A 13,841-nucleotide genomic window follows, 5' to 3' on the forward strand; every position below is an offset into this window, starting at 1 on the left:
TGCTTCGTATTTGATACTATAACGAATGTTGATTTTATTGTAGCAAAGGCTAAAATTAACTTCTTTTTTTGACTGGAATTGATTCCGTTTTATGTTCTTTAGACACTTTTTTTCTTAAGCATTGTGACTTGATTATATATATATATATATATATATATATATATATATATATATATATATATATATTTATATATTTATGTCCTCAAACTCGCCATTACAGGTGTGCATTGTGGTTAGCGAACCTAGTAAAATCCAAAAAAAAGTTTTGGTTTGGGTCAACTTTGTGCCTTCTCCTTTACTAAATCTATTGTAAGGACGCCTCTAGCATTTGTCCTGATACTAAAGGAATTTTGTGCCTTTTTTAAGATAATTAATTATATTTGTTAACAAAATTATATATATATATATATGGCATTCCCCTGTTCCCTCTTAGGCGAGAGTAGGTGAAAGAACTTTTGTTGGGTTATTGGGTGCATATTAATGTATCAATTACACGTATTTGATGGTCTAATCCGTTCATTCAAATCATATTCCATTATATTTCTTAGCATAATTAGAACTATAGATATACACGCAATCAGTGTATTGACGTTCATCTAACATTATGTTTAGACTGATCTACACGAATCATTGTGTGATGCTCTAGGAGCGCATAAGATGTTATTAGAATAAATGATCGCCGGTGTTTAAAGAAAAAACTATAAAAATTAGACCCATATTCTTAGAATAAAATTGTTTCCTAATAAGTTAGAGTCCCAACCTAGGATTACACTCGATTTATACTAAAGAATCTTCTTAAATAAAAACGCATTCAGCAGTTAATTCCTACTTCCTGTAGTTATTTGTTTTTTTCTCGTCCTACTTGGAGTCAAAAAAAGTTCTTACCCAAGTCACCAGGATCACACAGAATTAATCTAGTCTTCATCTTTTGGATAAGGATTGAGTTGTAAACCAATGAACTAACCGCATTGGTGATCATTAGTTCATTTAAAATTAATCACGAACTGATACGAATCTACTCTGACTTGCTTTTCATTCACATTCATATCCTATATATGCAAGAGAATGGATCGAATATAATTAATTTTGGAGGGAGGGAGGAGTGCAATGTGTGAGGAGAAAAGAAAGGGCTACCAAAGGGAGCTTTAGACAAACCTCCACAAGAATATATTCGAAGTTTTAATCTCTATCCGTGAAACGTTAGGACCACTCTTTCCCTGATCATTGAGCTCTCTTTTCTTTGTTATTCTCATATAGGTTGGTGTTCCTTTTCCTTATTCCTTTTTAACTTACAAACTAGCCTATTCCTCTTCTTCTTTAAAAGGCCTTCTCCATGCCTCTCATGGAAAAATGAGGATGCAAGTGAAGGAGATCTATTGAGAGAGAGAGAGAGAGAGAGAGAGAGAGAGAGAGAGAGAGAGATGGGTTGCTACCCTCTTGGCAAGATAATATCCAAGGCACTTGGGAGGTGCAACGGTAAGGCTCTTCTCTTTTGCAGTATATATTTTTGTTCACCATGACACTTACTAAGGATTAAGAACTAGGAAGAACTTTTTTTATATCAAAAGAATAGCATATGCCTTACCTGATATATTCAATTCAAATATCTTGTAATTCTTTACAAAAAGTTGCATAGGAAAAATAATAAGCAGCATATACATAATTGGCTTAATTCTAATGTCAAGTTCTGTTAGGCTTCCAGTGACCATTTCAGAAAAGAAAATGTTATTTGTTCATTTTTTTTCTAACCCTAATTTTGAGTTTGTTATATGTAATTTAGAAATCCTAGTAATATACTCTAGAATCATGTATTCCAAAAGAAAGAGAAGAAAAAGAGTATGAAGTAGGGAAATTTCATCAACAATATCCCAATGGTGCCAATTAATAATTACCTTTGAAAACATCTAACAATAGAATCAATATTTTCTTTTTCAGGGAGAGAGAATAGGAGAAGAAGAAGAACAGGCCATATGAGGGCCTATTCACCACCACCAACATATTTCCACACAAATGCAATGGCAAGGTCTGTTACTTTTAGCAATAATAACCCTGTATATATAATTCCGCCCATGGAGACAACCCAAGACTCAACTACACCGGAACGCCAGCCGATCCAAGCCCAACCCGAACCCGTAGTGCCCGGGCCGTCCCAAACCGAAACCCTAGAAGCCAAGGAGCCGGCTCGTGTCCAGTTCGTCCCTGGACCTTGTCCACACAAGCCGAATCGGACCGAGCCAGTTGGTGGTTCGGTCCACCCTGGGTATAATTACCGTTACGTGCCATCACCACTACCGAGGTGGGAGGAGCCGCCACGTAGACGGGAGTACTTTAGTGGGGAGTACAATTACTATCCTACCCCTGTTCGCGAGGGCATTTACAATATCGCCACTGATGCAAACCGGCTCACAGCTATCTTTAGTGAGGAGAATCCGAATGCTTGCACAATCGTCTGAGTTTGGTGAAGAGAGAAAACGATGGTGGATTTGGGTAGGAATATAATAATGTGTATTATTTTTTTTTCCTTTTCTTTTGATATCCTTTTCACCTTTCTTTTGTGTTGGTTTAGTGGAAAGAGAATCTGATACCCATGATCACGGAAAGTGAGAGCTTTGTTCGTGTAATGAGTTTGGTCTGGAATTTTGTTTCTAGGAGTACTCTAAAGTGGTGGACGTTTACCCAGTGTAAATTAGGTGTCATATGAGAACAGAGAAAGAATTTGAGATGCTCTATCTAGTGTTTATACTGTTTTTGCTCTTCTTTTTGTGCTTTCATGTTACAATATCTGTTCAAATTTTTTGGAGTGATTAATTAATCACTAACCTTTTTAGTAGATTTTATTCCAACTTAACTTGTAGCAATTCCATTTAGTCAAATGAGAGAATTATAAATTGTCATTTTCTCGGTTAAAGCAAGTTTTTTAGTCGTTAACTAATGTGATATTAGAGTCAATTTTTCTGAATACCATGGGTTCAAATCTCGCCAATCTGCTTTGTTGCCTAACAGCTTAAGTTTTTACATTAATTGATAATTTAGTATTCTCTAATAACTAAAAAAAATGTTAGAGTAATTAGAAATATTTATTATAAATTTGGAAATACACAAACCTAAATATTTTTAGGAAAGAAACAACTTTTTATTAGTAGAAAAAGAAACAAAGAAATTGGGTCAACATAAGAACAATTTTAGTGCGTGCTGGCTATGATGGTTCCTAAATTATAGATTTATAGTTGTAGAAGTGTAGTATTTTTTCTTCTTTGATAGATTATAATTATGTATGTAAATTTATAGGCTAGATAAAAGAGTTAACTCTTTCTAATTTATAGGAAAAACTCTTCTATGCTTCGTGGGATTCAAATAAATGCATCCTATCAGAGGGTAATATTATTGACGGTAACAATTTGATTCAAACAATAATAAAATTTAATCTAATAATCATGATAAAATTAATTAAATAAATATATAGATTATAGAATGTATTATTTAGTATAAGTCGAATACATTATTTAACATAATTTCCTTAAAACAAATTTGTCATCTATTAGTTGCTTTTAGAACAATGGAGGTCAACCTCTCAAGATGTAACAATTGTCTTACACACAAAAAGAAGTTGTTATTCGAGTGTTTTATTTAAAGAACAGTGTAGTACTCTCTCTCAATGCAATAGCAGAAGACTCGAGAATGTATGAATGGATTGAACAATCGTGACAAAGGGATGCAAAATTTTAGTTGCTACTAACGAGAGAAAGCATATGCTCACTATTAAGTCTGAATCCCAGCAGATGCATCTGTTTATGTGAATAGAAGCGTCAAATTAACTAAATCAAAATCAAATCAAAGAAAAAATAATTCAGGACTTAACTCGTACATGAACCGAGCCGAGCGACAAATATATGAATTGATTTCCATAGATTCCTTTACCCATAAAAATGAATATCCTTTGAGGCTCAAAGCCCAAGTGGAACTTGCTATATACTCTAATAACATTTCACAAATTGTCAATGGGTATTAAACTTACTTCCCTTTATTTTTATTTCCATGATAATCACTTTAAAGTTAGTTTTCTTTCATCTTCTCTCATTGATTTAAATAAGTGAATATGTGATGTTAAATTGAGATCTTTATATTTCATCATTAATCTATCATTAATAATATATAAATTTCACTTCAATTTGGGCTCGAAGTTTGAATGAAATTCATGTTCAAATCATAAAATTTCCAACAAATACTTCTGCCACAATCAGGCAATTATGAATATCTAGGATTTTTGAATCAGAAAAATTAGTTTAATGGCACAGTTACTTAGCATAATAGAGTTTAACAGATAACCAAGTCCAAGGCAAGCTAAAACAAGCCCATCTATTGAGGGTTTTGAAGTAATGAACTCATTCCATACATCTAAAAGCCATTAAAATGAGCTAATTGTTGTCAGTTTGTTCCAAATTATTGCATGATTACTAAGACATCATCATCTTCTATCCAAATTAAAAAAATGTTCTAGTTCACTGAACATGTGTGATAACTAAGGAGCTTACATCAACCATAACCATTAACAAACCCAAAATTCCATCCACCAAACTTATCTAAGAGTTTTAAAAATCTTTCCATCCGTTCCTTAATTGAAGGGTTTTGGCACAACATATCTGTGTCTAATAAGTACCTAACTTTCCTAGACTTAGTGGAGAGGAACCAATTACTGGAAGTCAACTAAGAGTTCATATAATATAGTGCTAAATGATCAACTCACTTTCAAGGATGGATTTTTATAAGTTCTTCTTCAAATATCAAACTCTAAATCAATCTTTTCTAATTTATTTAAAATTCACTTTTAATCTTGCCCTACAAAAGAGAGGAAAAGAGTGAGTGAATTTTTTATCCATCCAATTAGTTAGTTAGTTAGTTTCAAGGTTTTTTTTTATGACAGAATTTATGCATTAATTTGAACTGAACACTCTGAACAATATATATATGTATGAACTCATGCAATTCCATTGATCAAATAAGCCTCTCTCTCTATGTGTGTTAGTTGGACAGGACCTTCCTCTAATTAATAATGGCTTAGATGATGAATGATGAATGATGATAAGAACATTACACTGGTTTTCTGTATCTCTTATGGACTTAGACATTTAAACTTCCAGCAAGATAGCTTAATGCTGTGTTAAACAATGTGATTAGTTTGGCAAACAGCATCCAGAATATTAATCAAACTCTTCCTGTAAATTGAATAACTTGTTACTTAACTACCAACATATATAGCTTTTTAGTGGTGGTAGGCCTCCATTCTTTGATTTATAGTGGATGGTTTGCAAGTGGCATTTTGCCAACCTAATCTTTCTGGACTTCTAATCACCTTCATTATCATGGGTCAACTAGGTTATCATATTCAAAATTAATGATGGCTATCTTCTGGTGGGCAGTTAAAGACTCATACTATTTTATCCTTAATAGTTTGCAAGCAAGTGCAATTGGACCAACTTCTAATGGAGGTTTCAAACTAACATTTTTTTTCATTTTTTTTTTTGTGGGTAACAAAGTGGTGCTCAAGATATCTTTGTTTGTTGGAGATTAAAACTATGTGCTATTAAATCAAGCACTAATCTAAACTCTTGTTGGCTTAGTTAACTCATTTTAGAGGTTGAAAAATTTGCGGAGGTATTATAGAAACCTTTGTATTAATATTTGATTCTGAATCTTATTTCATAATCTTTGATCCATGAAATTTGGAACGACCTATGAGGACTGAGCACTAGAGCCTACTTGGATTTCTTCTCATTTCTAGTTGACTAAGAAAATTTTGAATGTAAAGTGATGTGACAATTTAAGAGAAAATCTACCATTTTGATTCTAATCCATTTGCTCTAATCAAGGGGCATAACATTTAACATACCACATGGAATATATACATATAATAAGAATATATATATAGTTAGGCTAAAATTCAGAGCAGCTCACTCAATTTTTTTTTATATATATCATTTAACCCCCTTGTTATTCTGATATATAATTGCCTAACATAAGATTAATTTCTATATAAACCGACCAAAAATTCCGCTTTTGATTTACAACAATTAGTTGGGAAAATAGTTTTTTTTTTCCAAATTTCTTAAGCTTTATACCTTCTCTCATCTCAAATCCCCCCACTTTCGTATTTTGGACATGGTAAATTTTAAGGTAAAACTTTCAAAACTCCAACAATTTTGATGGAAAATTATCTTCGCCATTATCTTTGGTCTAGAAAACTAACGACCAAATATAGATCAGAACTACAAGACGGTTAAATAACTTAAACCAAAGTTTAGAAAAGATACTCTGAATTGCGACAAAAGCATGGATGAGTAAATTGTATTTTACCCTAAAATACAAACCTAATGCCTCAAACTCAAGTGGTCAAACTGGATATATTAAAATGTGTCATGATTTTATTTCAGTGGTTTTTGCACGATGACAAAACAAAAATGATATATAAGATTTGATTCTTTTGTGAATCAATTAATTGCACTATATATATATATTTTTTTACCTAAACATTGAGCAATAGTTTTTCTTGCTAACAATGCTTTATTTATAATTAGAAGGCAGTTCACATACAATTCCACCAAGCATTTGACAAGTTTGGAGAAGGTTTAGTTAGCTTAATTAGTATGTTGCTAATATCTAATAAGATATAATGAGAAATTGGTAAGCACATCTTTGTCCTTTCAACCAACTTAGATTTCAAGAACTTTTGACTTTGGTTTTAAAGATTCCATATTAGATAGAGATGAAACATTGATTGATCCTCTACATATATTACTTTAAATGACCAAGCTATGAGTCTTTATTAAATATTATGCTCATCAATGAGGAGATTTCAACAAAAATATGCCAGCAAATTGTGTGAGGGGAAGTTGAGTGTTATTATCACTAATTAGCAATTAGTGAGAAAGCATGAAGCAATTAAGAGGAGGAAATACTAACTAAACAACTGGCAACACCTCAGAGAATTCCCAATTGTAACACATGTACAGTAGCAAGAGGCAAAAATGTGCTAATAATATGAAGAGGATTATTTAATGAACCATTATTTAACATAAACCTAACAAGTAACTCAAGAGATTTATTTTTTCATCTTGAATGCTAATTGTTGCGAAAAACAATGTTAAAGAGTATTAAGTTTAGCGGGATTTCTGATTTGATATATAGATAAAAAAAAAGAGAAATTAAATTTTTACTCTGTGGTTATTCACTTTACTTTTCTATATTTACATTCGTGCAAAATTTACCTCTTTTATGGTTATATCCAAACTAAAATAGTTATTTTTTCTATTATATTTTATCAAACATATGTTGAATTTAAAAATACTTTTCACAAACAAAGTTATAGATGCTTGTATAAGCTTATCAATTCAAAATAATATCTAATCAGATTTTAGATGACAAAAATATGTCAAATATATATATATATATATATATATCCTATCTTTATTATTTAAAATTTAGTTATAATTATTTTATATGAGTTAGATAATTTATCCAAGTCTCTACAACTTTGTATCTTCAAATTCAACCTTTCGTAAAAGATGATGAGAAAAGTAACCGTTACATTTTAGTCTAGACTATAAGACAGTAATATTATACAAAAAAAACTATAGGAGGATAAAATAAATTTATGCTAACCATACGAGGTAAATATATATATATATATATATATATTTAAAAAAGATAAAGAACAGAAGCCCTGGATATGCATGCTAATAGTCTGAAGAATTTATACAAAGTTTGAGGCCTCCTACCAACTACCACTAAAGCTAATAATAATAATGGTTGGCAGAAATTTCATTTTTCAACCCAAGAAAAGAAAGGGTAGTTTGATATGTGGGTGTACTGCACTACAATGTGAATTAGACGCCAAGCTTTAAACTACCCTTGAAACTTAGCTCACAATCTTGACAAGAAGAACTATCAAATATACACAAAAAACCCCCCCAAAAGGTGACCTCCTTTGACCTCCCCCACTATTTATTTTCTCTCTTTTTTTTTTACCTTCCAATCTCTCTCTCTCTCTCTCTCTCTCTCTCTCTCTCTCTCTCTACGACTCTATAAATAGAGAGCTGAACGAGGTTCCGAACACCACTCCACAATCTTGAAAACTCCAAGAATACCAACGAAGTTGTGTATATATATCTATATATATGGCATTTGGGCTACTTCGGAGCGTGGGCTCCCTGGTGAGCGCGTGCTCGAAGCGGGTCTCACGTGCGGTCCGGAGGCTCCGGTGCGGCCCCTCCCTCTCCCGCCGGTCCGTCGTCCATTTCCTCGGCGGGTCGAGCAAGAAGATTGCCGAGGGGGGGAAGGAGCAGAGGGTCGCGGAGGAGCGCGGCGTGGAGTCGGACGGCGGGGATGGGGTGTGGCGGAGGACGATACTGATGGGGGAGAAGTGCCAACCGTTGGATTTCTCCGGGGTCATTTATTACGATGCCGACGGAAAGAGGCTCCGGGAGGTGCCCCCACCGCGGTCGCCGCTGCGGAGCCCGTTGCATTCTTTCTCTCTCGTCACCGCCGGTGATAAATAGCAAGGGCGGTAACTGACGACAAAACCTTTCACCAACTCTTTACGTGTTACAAGAAGCTATCAGTCACACACCCTTTCTTCTTAAAATTCCTCTCGAATTTCTTTTTGGTGTTTTAGTTAGTAAATCCACCCTTGATTAAATGTATTTATACCGAGAAAAATAAATAAGATATAACTAGACTATATTAGTCTTATTTACAATAATATGGAAATTGTCTTACAATTAAATTAGGATTGACTGCACAGTTTTGTTTTCTTTTTCTACAATTTTGTGTATTATTGTACAAATTAATAGAGATATTTCCAAAACAATTCAAACCTCATAGAGAAGTCTAATTGCTTTTTATCACTGCCTTTTTTCTTTATAAAAATGCAGAGCTGCTAGTATCATCAAGAAGTTGAAATACTCGAAATATATTAAGATTCCTGTGCCCCTAGTGAAGATTTTTCATAGATGAGAATATGAGAAAGGAGAGTGTGCTTCTTTCCACCAAATGGATCCAACAACACCTTATTGCCATGACACCTAGAGAGAGAATTTTGTTATAAAAGCTGAATGTCTATATGTCCTACCTTATTGCATTCAGAAACTTTTCATGCCAACACTGAGGTCGAGTCAGTGTAAATCCAAGGTTCTAAGTATCTGTTTCGGGATCAGATGCTTAAAAAAACAACATATATAGGTCGTATCGGCTGTACCCATCCTTCATATCGGACGATTTGAATTGAGGATTGGCCGATCTGTTTCAGCGATACAGATCAGGATTGACCCATACTTCATTCCATGTGTAAATCTATACTGATATGTGGAGTGATGAAGGAAAAAGAACACAAATTGAATTCTTACCAACATCATAATGCTTATTCTCTATTCTGCATTTCCATGAAAAGGAATACATACAATAATTGCAGCCAGATCTCTTTTCTCCATGCTGACATGCAAATCTTACCGGAGTTTAACCACGAGGTTCCTGTCAGTAAATTTAGCGCCTATAACCTTCCCATGCATATTGGGAGGCAACTTTATGATGCGTCTTTGGTCCCCCGCTTCTACAAGCAACTCTGATCCACCTCGATACTGCATGTATTAGATCATCAAGAGTTGATTAGTGTAATAAAGATGTACAAGTAACTAGATTTTGCCAAGATAGAAAAAAGAGAAGAAAAAAAAACAATCATGACACTTGTTAAACATGGAAATAATAGAGTTCTGATCAAGACAACAATTTGAGTTTGGTACTACCTCACTCTGTATATTCTACATTAGCAAAGAATTGTGACACAGAACTCACAACAAGACCAGGCACCTATTATTGCATGTAGTATATATACTTTGTGACTTACTGATGAAAAGGATATGGTGGAAAGAAATAACACTAACTGCCTATAACTACTACAGCAACTCGTGAGCCATTTAACTTTATTAAGGTAAAATTATCTGTTATCTATGGACCATCATTTCCTTCTCTATTTCCTGTTCATATTTCCATTCTTTCCTAAACAAGCAATCAATGGTAAAAAATAGTTTTCCCACTTTCTTGCTTAACTAATTTATCACTATGCAAGCATGCTTGCTGGAAGAACAAGCATTATTGCATTATGAGAAAAAAAATTTATTGTGCTTGAGAAAACAAATAGAAGGATAAAAGAATTCTGCAAAAAGTTGTCAGGTACTTCGCTGACAGAGTAACCAAATCTACAGAGGAAGCATCTAGATTTTCTCCATGATAAATATGAAATGTCAACTAACAAAATTACCTAGAGGATACAATTTCACACTCACTAGCTTCATCAACTCTTCTTTCTGGGAACAACATAAGATTAGGAAGGCATCACAGGAAAATGGTACTTCTTCATACTCCACTAAATTAACTAATTCAAACTCAAAAGCAGAAACCAACTAAATACAGTGTGATTATATCATCTATGATTTCATGAAGGCTCACAATTTTTAAAATTTAACCAAGATATGCAAGAAGTAGAATAAAGGAAGAAAAATTGAGATGGTTGAGTAGTGAGGTATAGAACAAAATAAGTTTAAGCCAAAAGGAAGATATCTGATTCATAGCAAAAGTCAGCAAGGATGATTTCTAGAGGAATTAAGAAAAGATAGTGCAGAAAGCAGAGGGAAGAAGGCACAAAACTCCCATCCACTGTAATGCATCCAATTCAGCTCTATTGAGAAAATGACAACAAATTTGATGTATAAGTTCTCAGAAATGTGATGCCTATGTGCAAATTTGCAGGTGAATTTAGCTAGATGAACCACCAAACATAGATTTGAAAATTTGAATACGACCTATGGTAATTAGAATCACAGCCCATAATTTTCTACCGAGCAAGTATGCCAAGTAATGCATATGTAGGGCATCTCTGGCAGTATTTGATGGCATGAAGAAGATGTATGGTGTCTATAATTATGTTCAGTATGTTTGGTAGACTTACATAAGTTCTTTATTTGAGCCTCTATTCATGTAAAAGAATTCTGATAATAGAAATGAAATATTAGGGATGATGAAGCAATCTTGATCTCTTATTGAGTGGGTCAAGACAATTGTGAATAATATAAGACATATAAAGCAACATGGATTAGTGACATACTTGGTATAACTTGACTTCAGATTTATCAAAGCCAGGCATGAAAAGGGTCACTGTTTTCTGCAGAGAATCAAAGGTAACTGAAGGGCGGAAATATATGTCTGCCCCAAGGAGATCTTTTGTACTTTGGTCTAAACAATCTAGTTTTGTTTCCCACTCAACAAAGGGATCTGTCCCAATATATGGCAGAAGTGCAAAGGATAGTGGGGAAAACTTCTCAGCAACTTCTTGTGTCACTGCATAAGATTGAGGATTAAAACCAAGTGCTCCACATATATGAGTTCCAGCTTGAATTGCACAACCCCAATAACGCAATGCACAACTTATAGATACTGATCTCATTGGATCCATCACAAGGTAGCATCTGAACTTCGACGAGTCAGTGAATGATGCAGATGCTCTCTGCAGAAGACAGCAGGAGATCCATGACATCATTTAAGATAGGAGAGTTACTATCAACAGGAAATGAAAACAAGATAGAGTTCTAGTCAGAAAGTACCTCCAAAATTTGTTCAACCTCATTCCAAATATCTGTACTGGTTTTCCCTTCACTGATTCCACTGTTTAGATTTATAGAATCATATGCTAATTTTAAGAGTGAAGGAGAAGTTAATCTTCCAATGTCTGTCTTCTCAGACATGCTCCTCATGTACTTTAAGTACCACCTGGCTTTCACAAAATAAGATTATCATACTTACAGAATATGATCTAAGGCCAAACTAAGAGGACCTTTACCTTGCTCTCTCAGTGACACCGATCAGGCGTAGTGTCTCCTCAGTGCTGATGCCATCATAAATTACCATATCAAACTCTTTTGGTGCAGCATTCCTTTCATCAGAACGAAAATTTACCAGCTTCTGAAGGGCTAATGCTGAAAAAATTGAATCCATTCCAGGTAAAACTCCAAGCTCTTCTCCAACAATCTATTCTATTGATAACAATAACCCAGTTGAGCATCTTTGTTAGATCTTCAAATGGACGAGGACAAAAGACATATTTCTCCACCTATAACACTTTTAACAATCACATACCCACCCCTTGAAGGACTCCCTGAGTCAGATTTAGACGTGCATCAACTTTCTTCATTCGGTTAAGAGGCTCAAGTAGCATCTGTCAGTTTTACCAAAACAAATACAAAATCAAGACCTTCGTCTATCTATTTATCTATTTCAATTTTCAAAAGATGAAGAGGGTATACAAAATTACTTTGCTAGTTTCCAGTTTGACAGCAGAAAGGTTATCACTGCACTCAGTTGGACTTGGACCGCTTCCAATCTTACAACCCATCAGCTGTTCTGCAGTCGGATCTTGAGAATGTATTACCAGGCATGTGCGCAGTCCTTCACTTGCATAATACTGATAAATGACATAAGGAAGTGTTTAAAATTCAAATCTGCTACACTAACAATTCTAATCTTTATTACATTCTATACTTATACTTCGTAAATTGAACACCTAAGAAGAAATCCACTTCACAGCAGCATGCATCGAGTATATTGCATTAGGGAATACAGCAACATTGGGATATTAGCAAGATGAGATATTTTTGTACTTAAGCAAAGAAAAGTGAAAGTAATGCGTTGAGACGAATAATGCTACCACATCTAAATTACACAGAAACAAAGTCCAGGTTGCGGATTGCAGCATTAGCAGGAATTTCCGAATTGCACAGCCCAACAAAGATAAGATATTGATATAGGTATAAATCCACGAAATTAATCGAAAATCGACGAAATATAGAAAGGAATGGGCAGGAGAACGCGAATGAACCCAAAATGATCCCACCTTGGCGGCGAGAACCGCTGCGGTGGTCTTCCCGGAACCGCCTTTGCCCAAGAAAGTGACCAGCTTCGTGGGACTTTGGGAAGACTCGCGTGAATTGGCCATAAACCTTGCTCCATTTCGCCCGCGAGGTACTCTAAGGTTTCGGAATAAGCGGGTTAGGTTTTCAGAGAAGAGGGAAGGATAGAGAACGCAGATAGCCATGGAGGAGGATGGAGGTGGGAGGTGGGAGGTGGGAGGTGAGAGGTGGACGGTGCTCGGGTTGGGTGGTGGATTGAGGTATAGTCACCTGAGGTGGCGTTACCGAGAATGAGAGCTCGTGAAAAAAAAAAAAAATTTACAAATCACACCCTATATTTTATTTATTTTATTAAGATAGGTGAAAAAAATAGAAGGATATAAAAAGTAAGAGGGAATGATGATTGTGTTTTAGTAACTTGGTCAACATTAATTAGTCAAAATAGTATTAATATGTTAAATAAAAATTATAAGAGAAAATAAAAAAATAAAAGTTCTCGATACAAAATCTTCAAAAACAGATTAGAGTATGATTTATAAAAATAAATAAATAAGACTTTTTTTATTTAATATTTTTTAATTAAAACTATTTTAGATTTTTCTCCCTCCATGTTAGGCATGCTGACTAGGCTGAGGTGATGCTGCCTTTAGAGGAGAACTTTCAAGTCCTTGGTAAAAATAAAAATAAAACAATAATAAATAATAATAAAAAGGTTTTCTGGTCTGGCTTTTAGAAACATTCCATTAGAAATTATGAAATTTTGGGTGTCTTTGGATGCTTTACCCTTTCTTTCCTTTTTCCAAGGATGACAGTTATGACATTTAATAATAATAATAATTATTTTATTTATATTTTATGCTTCACTTTTTAATTTAAACTTCCAAATAACTT

General features: G+C 34.2%; 2 protein-coding genes across 2 annotated transcripts; one reads left to right on the forward strand and one right to left on the reverse strand.

Annotated features, from left to right (window-relative positions):
• Nucleotides 1-1,358: 1,358 nt before the first annotated feature.
• On the forward strand, nucleotides 1,359-2,740 carry LOC140782227 (uncharacterized). Its single transcript, XM_073128696.1, has 2 exons — nucleotides 1,359-1,476; nucleotides 1,936-2,740. Exons 1-2 carry the CDS (start codon nucleotides 1,422-1,424, stop codon nucleotides 2,451-2,453), a joined length of 573 nt encoding a protein of 190 aa, XP_072984797.1. The 5' UTR covers nucleotides 1,359-1,421; the 3' UTR covers nucleotides 2,454-2,740.
• Nucleotides 2,741-9,312: 6,572 nt separating this feature from the next.
• LOC140782188 (ATPase GET3D, chloroplastic) lies at nucleotides 9,313-13,215 on the reverse strand. Its single transcript, XM_073128637.1, has 7 exons — nucleotides 12,935-13,215; nucleotides 12,356-12,505; nucleotides 12,185-12,259; nucleotides 11,885-12,072; nucleotides 11,649-11,814; nucleotides 11,153-11,551; nucleotides 9,313-9,629 (listed from the first exon to the last, which is right to left on the reverse strand). The coding sequence occupies exons 1-7, from the start codon at nucleotides 13,133-13,135 to the stop codon at nucleotides 9,498-9,500; spliced, it is 1,311 nt and encodes a 436-aa protein (XP_072984738.1). The 5' UTR covers nucleotides 13,136-13,215; the 3' UTR covers nucleotides 9,313-9,497.
• Nucleotides 13,216-13,841: the final 626 nt, after the last annotated feature.

Source organism: Typha latifolia, chromosome 2 (genome assembly GCF_019914945.1).
Source record: "Typha latifolia isolate L0001 chromosome 2, TyphaL0001v2, whole genome shotgun sequence".
Lineage (NCBI taxonomy): Eukaryota > Viridiplantae > Streptophyta > Magnoliopsida > Poales > Typhaceae > Typha > Typha latifolia.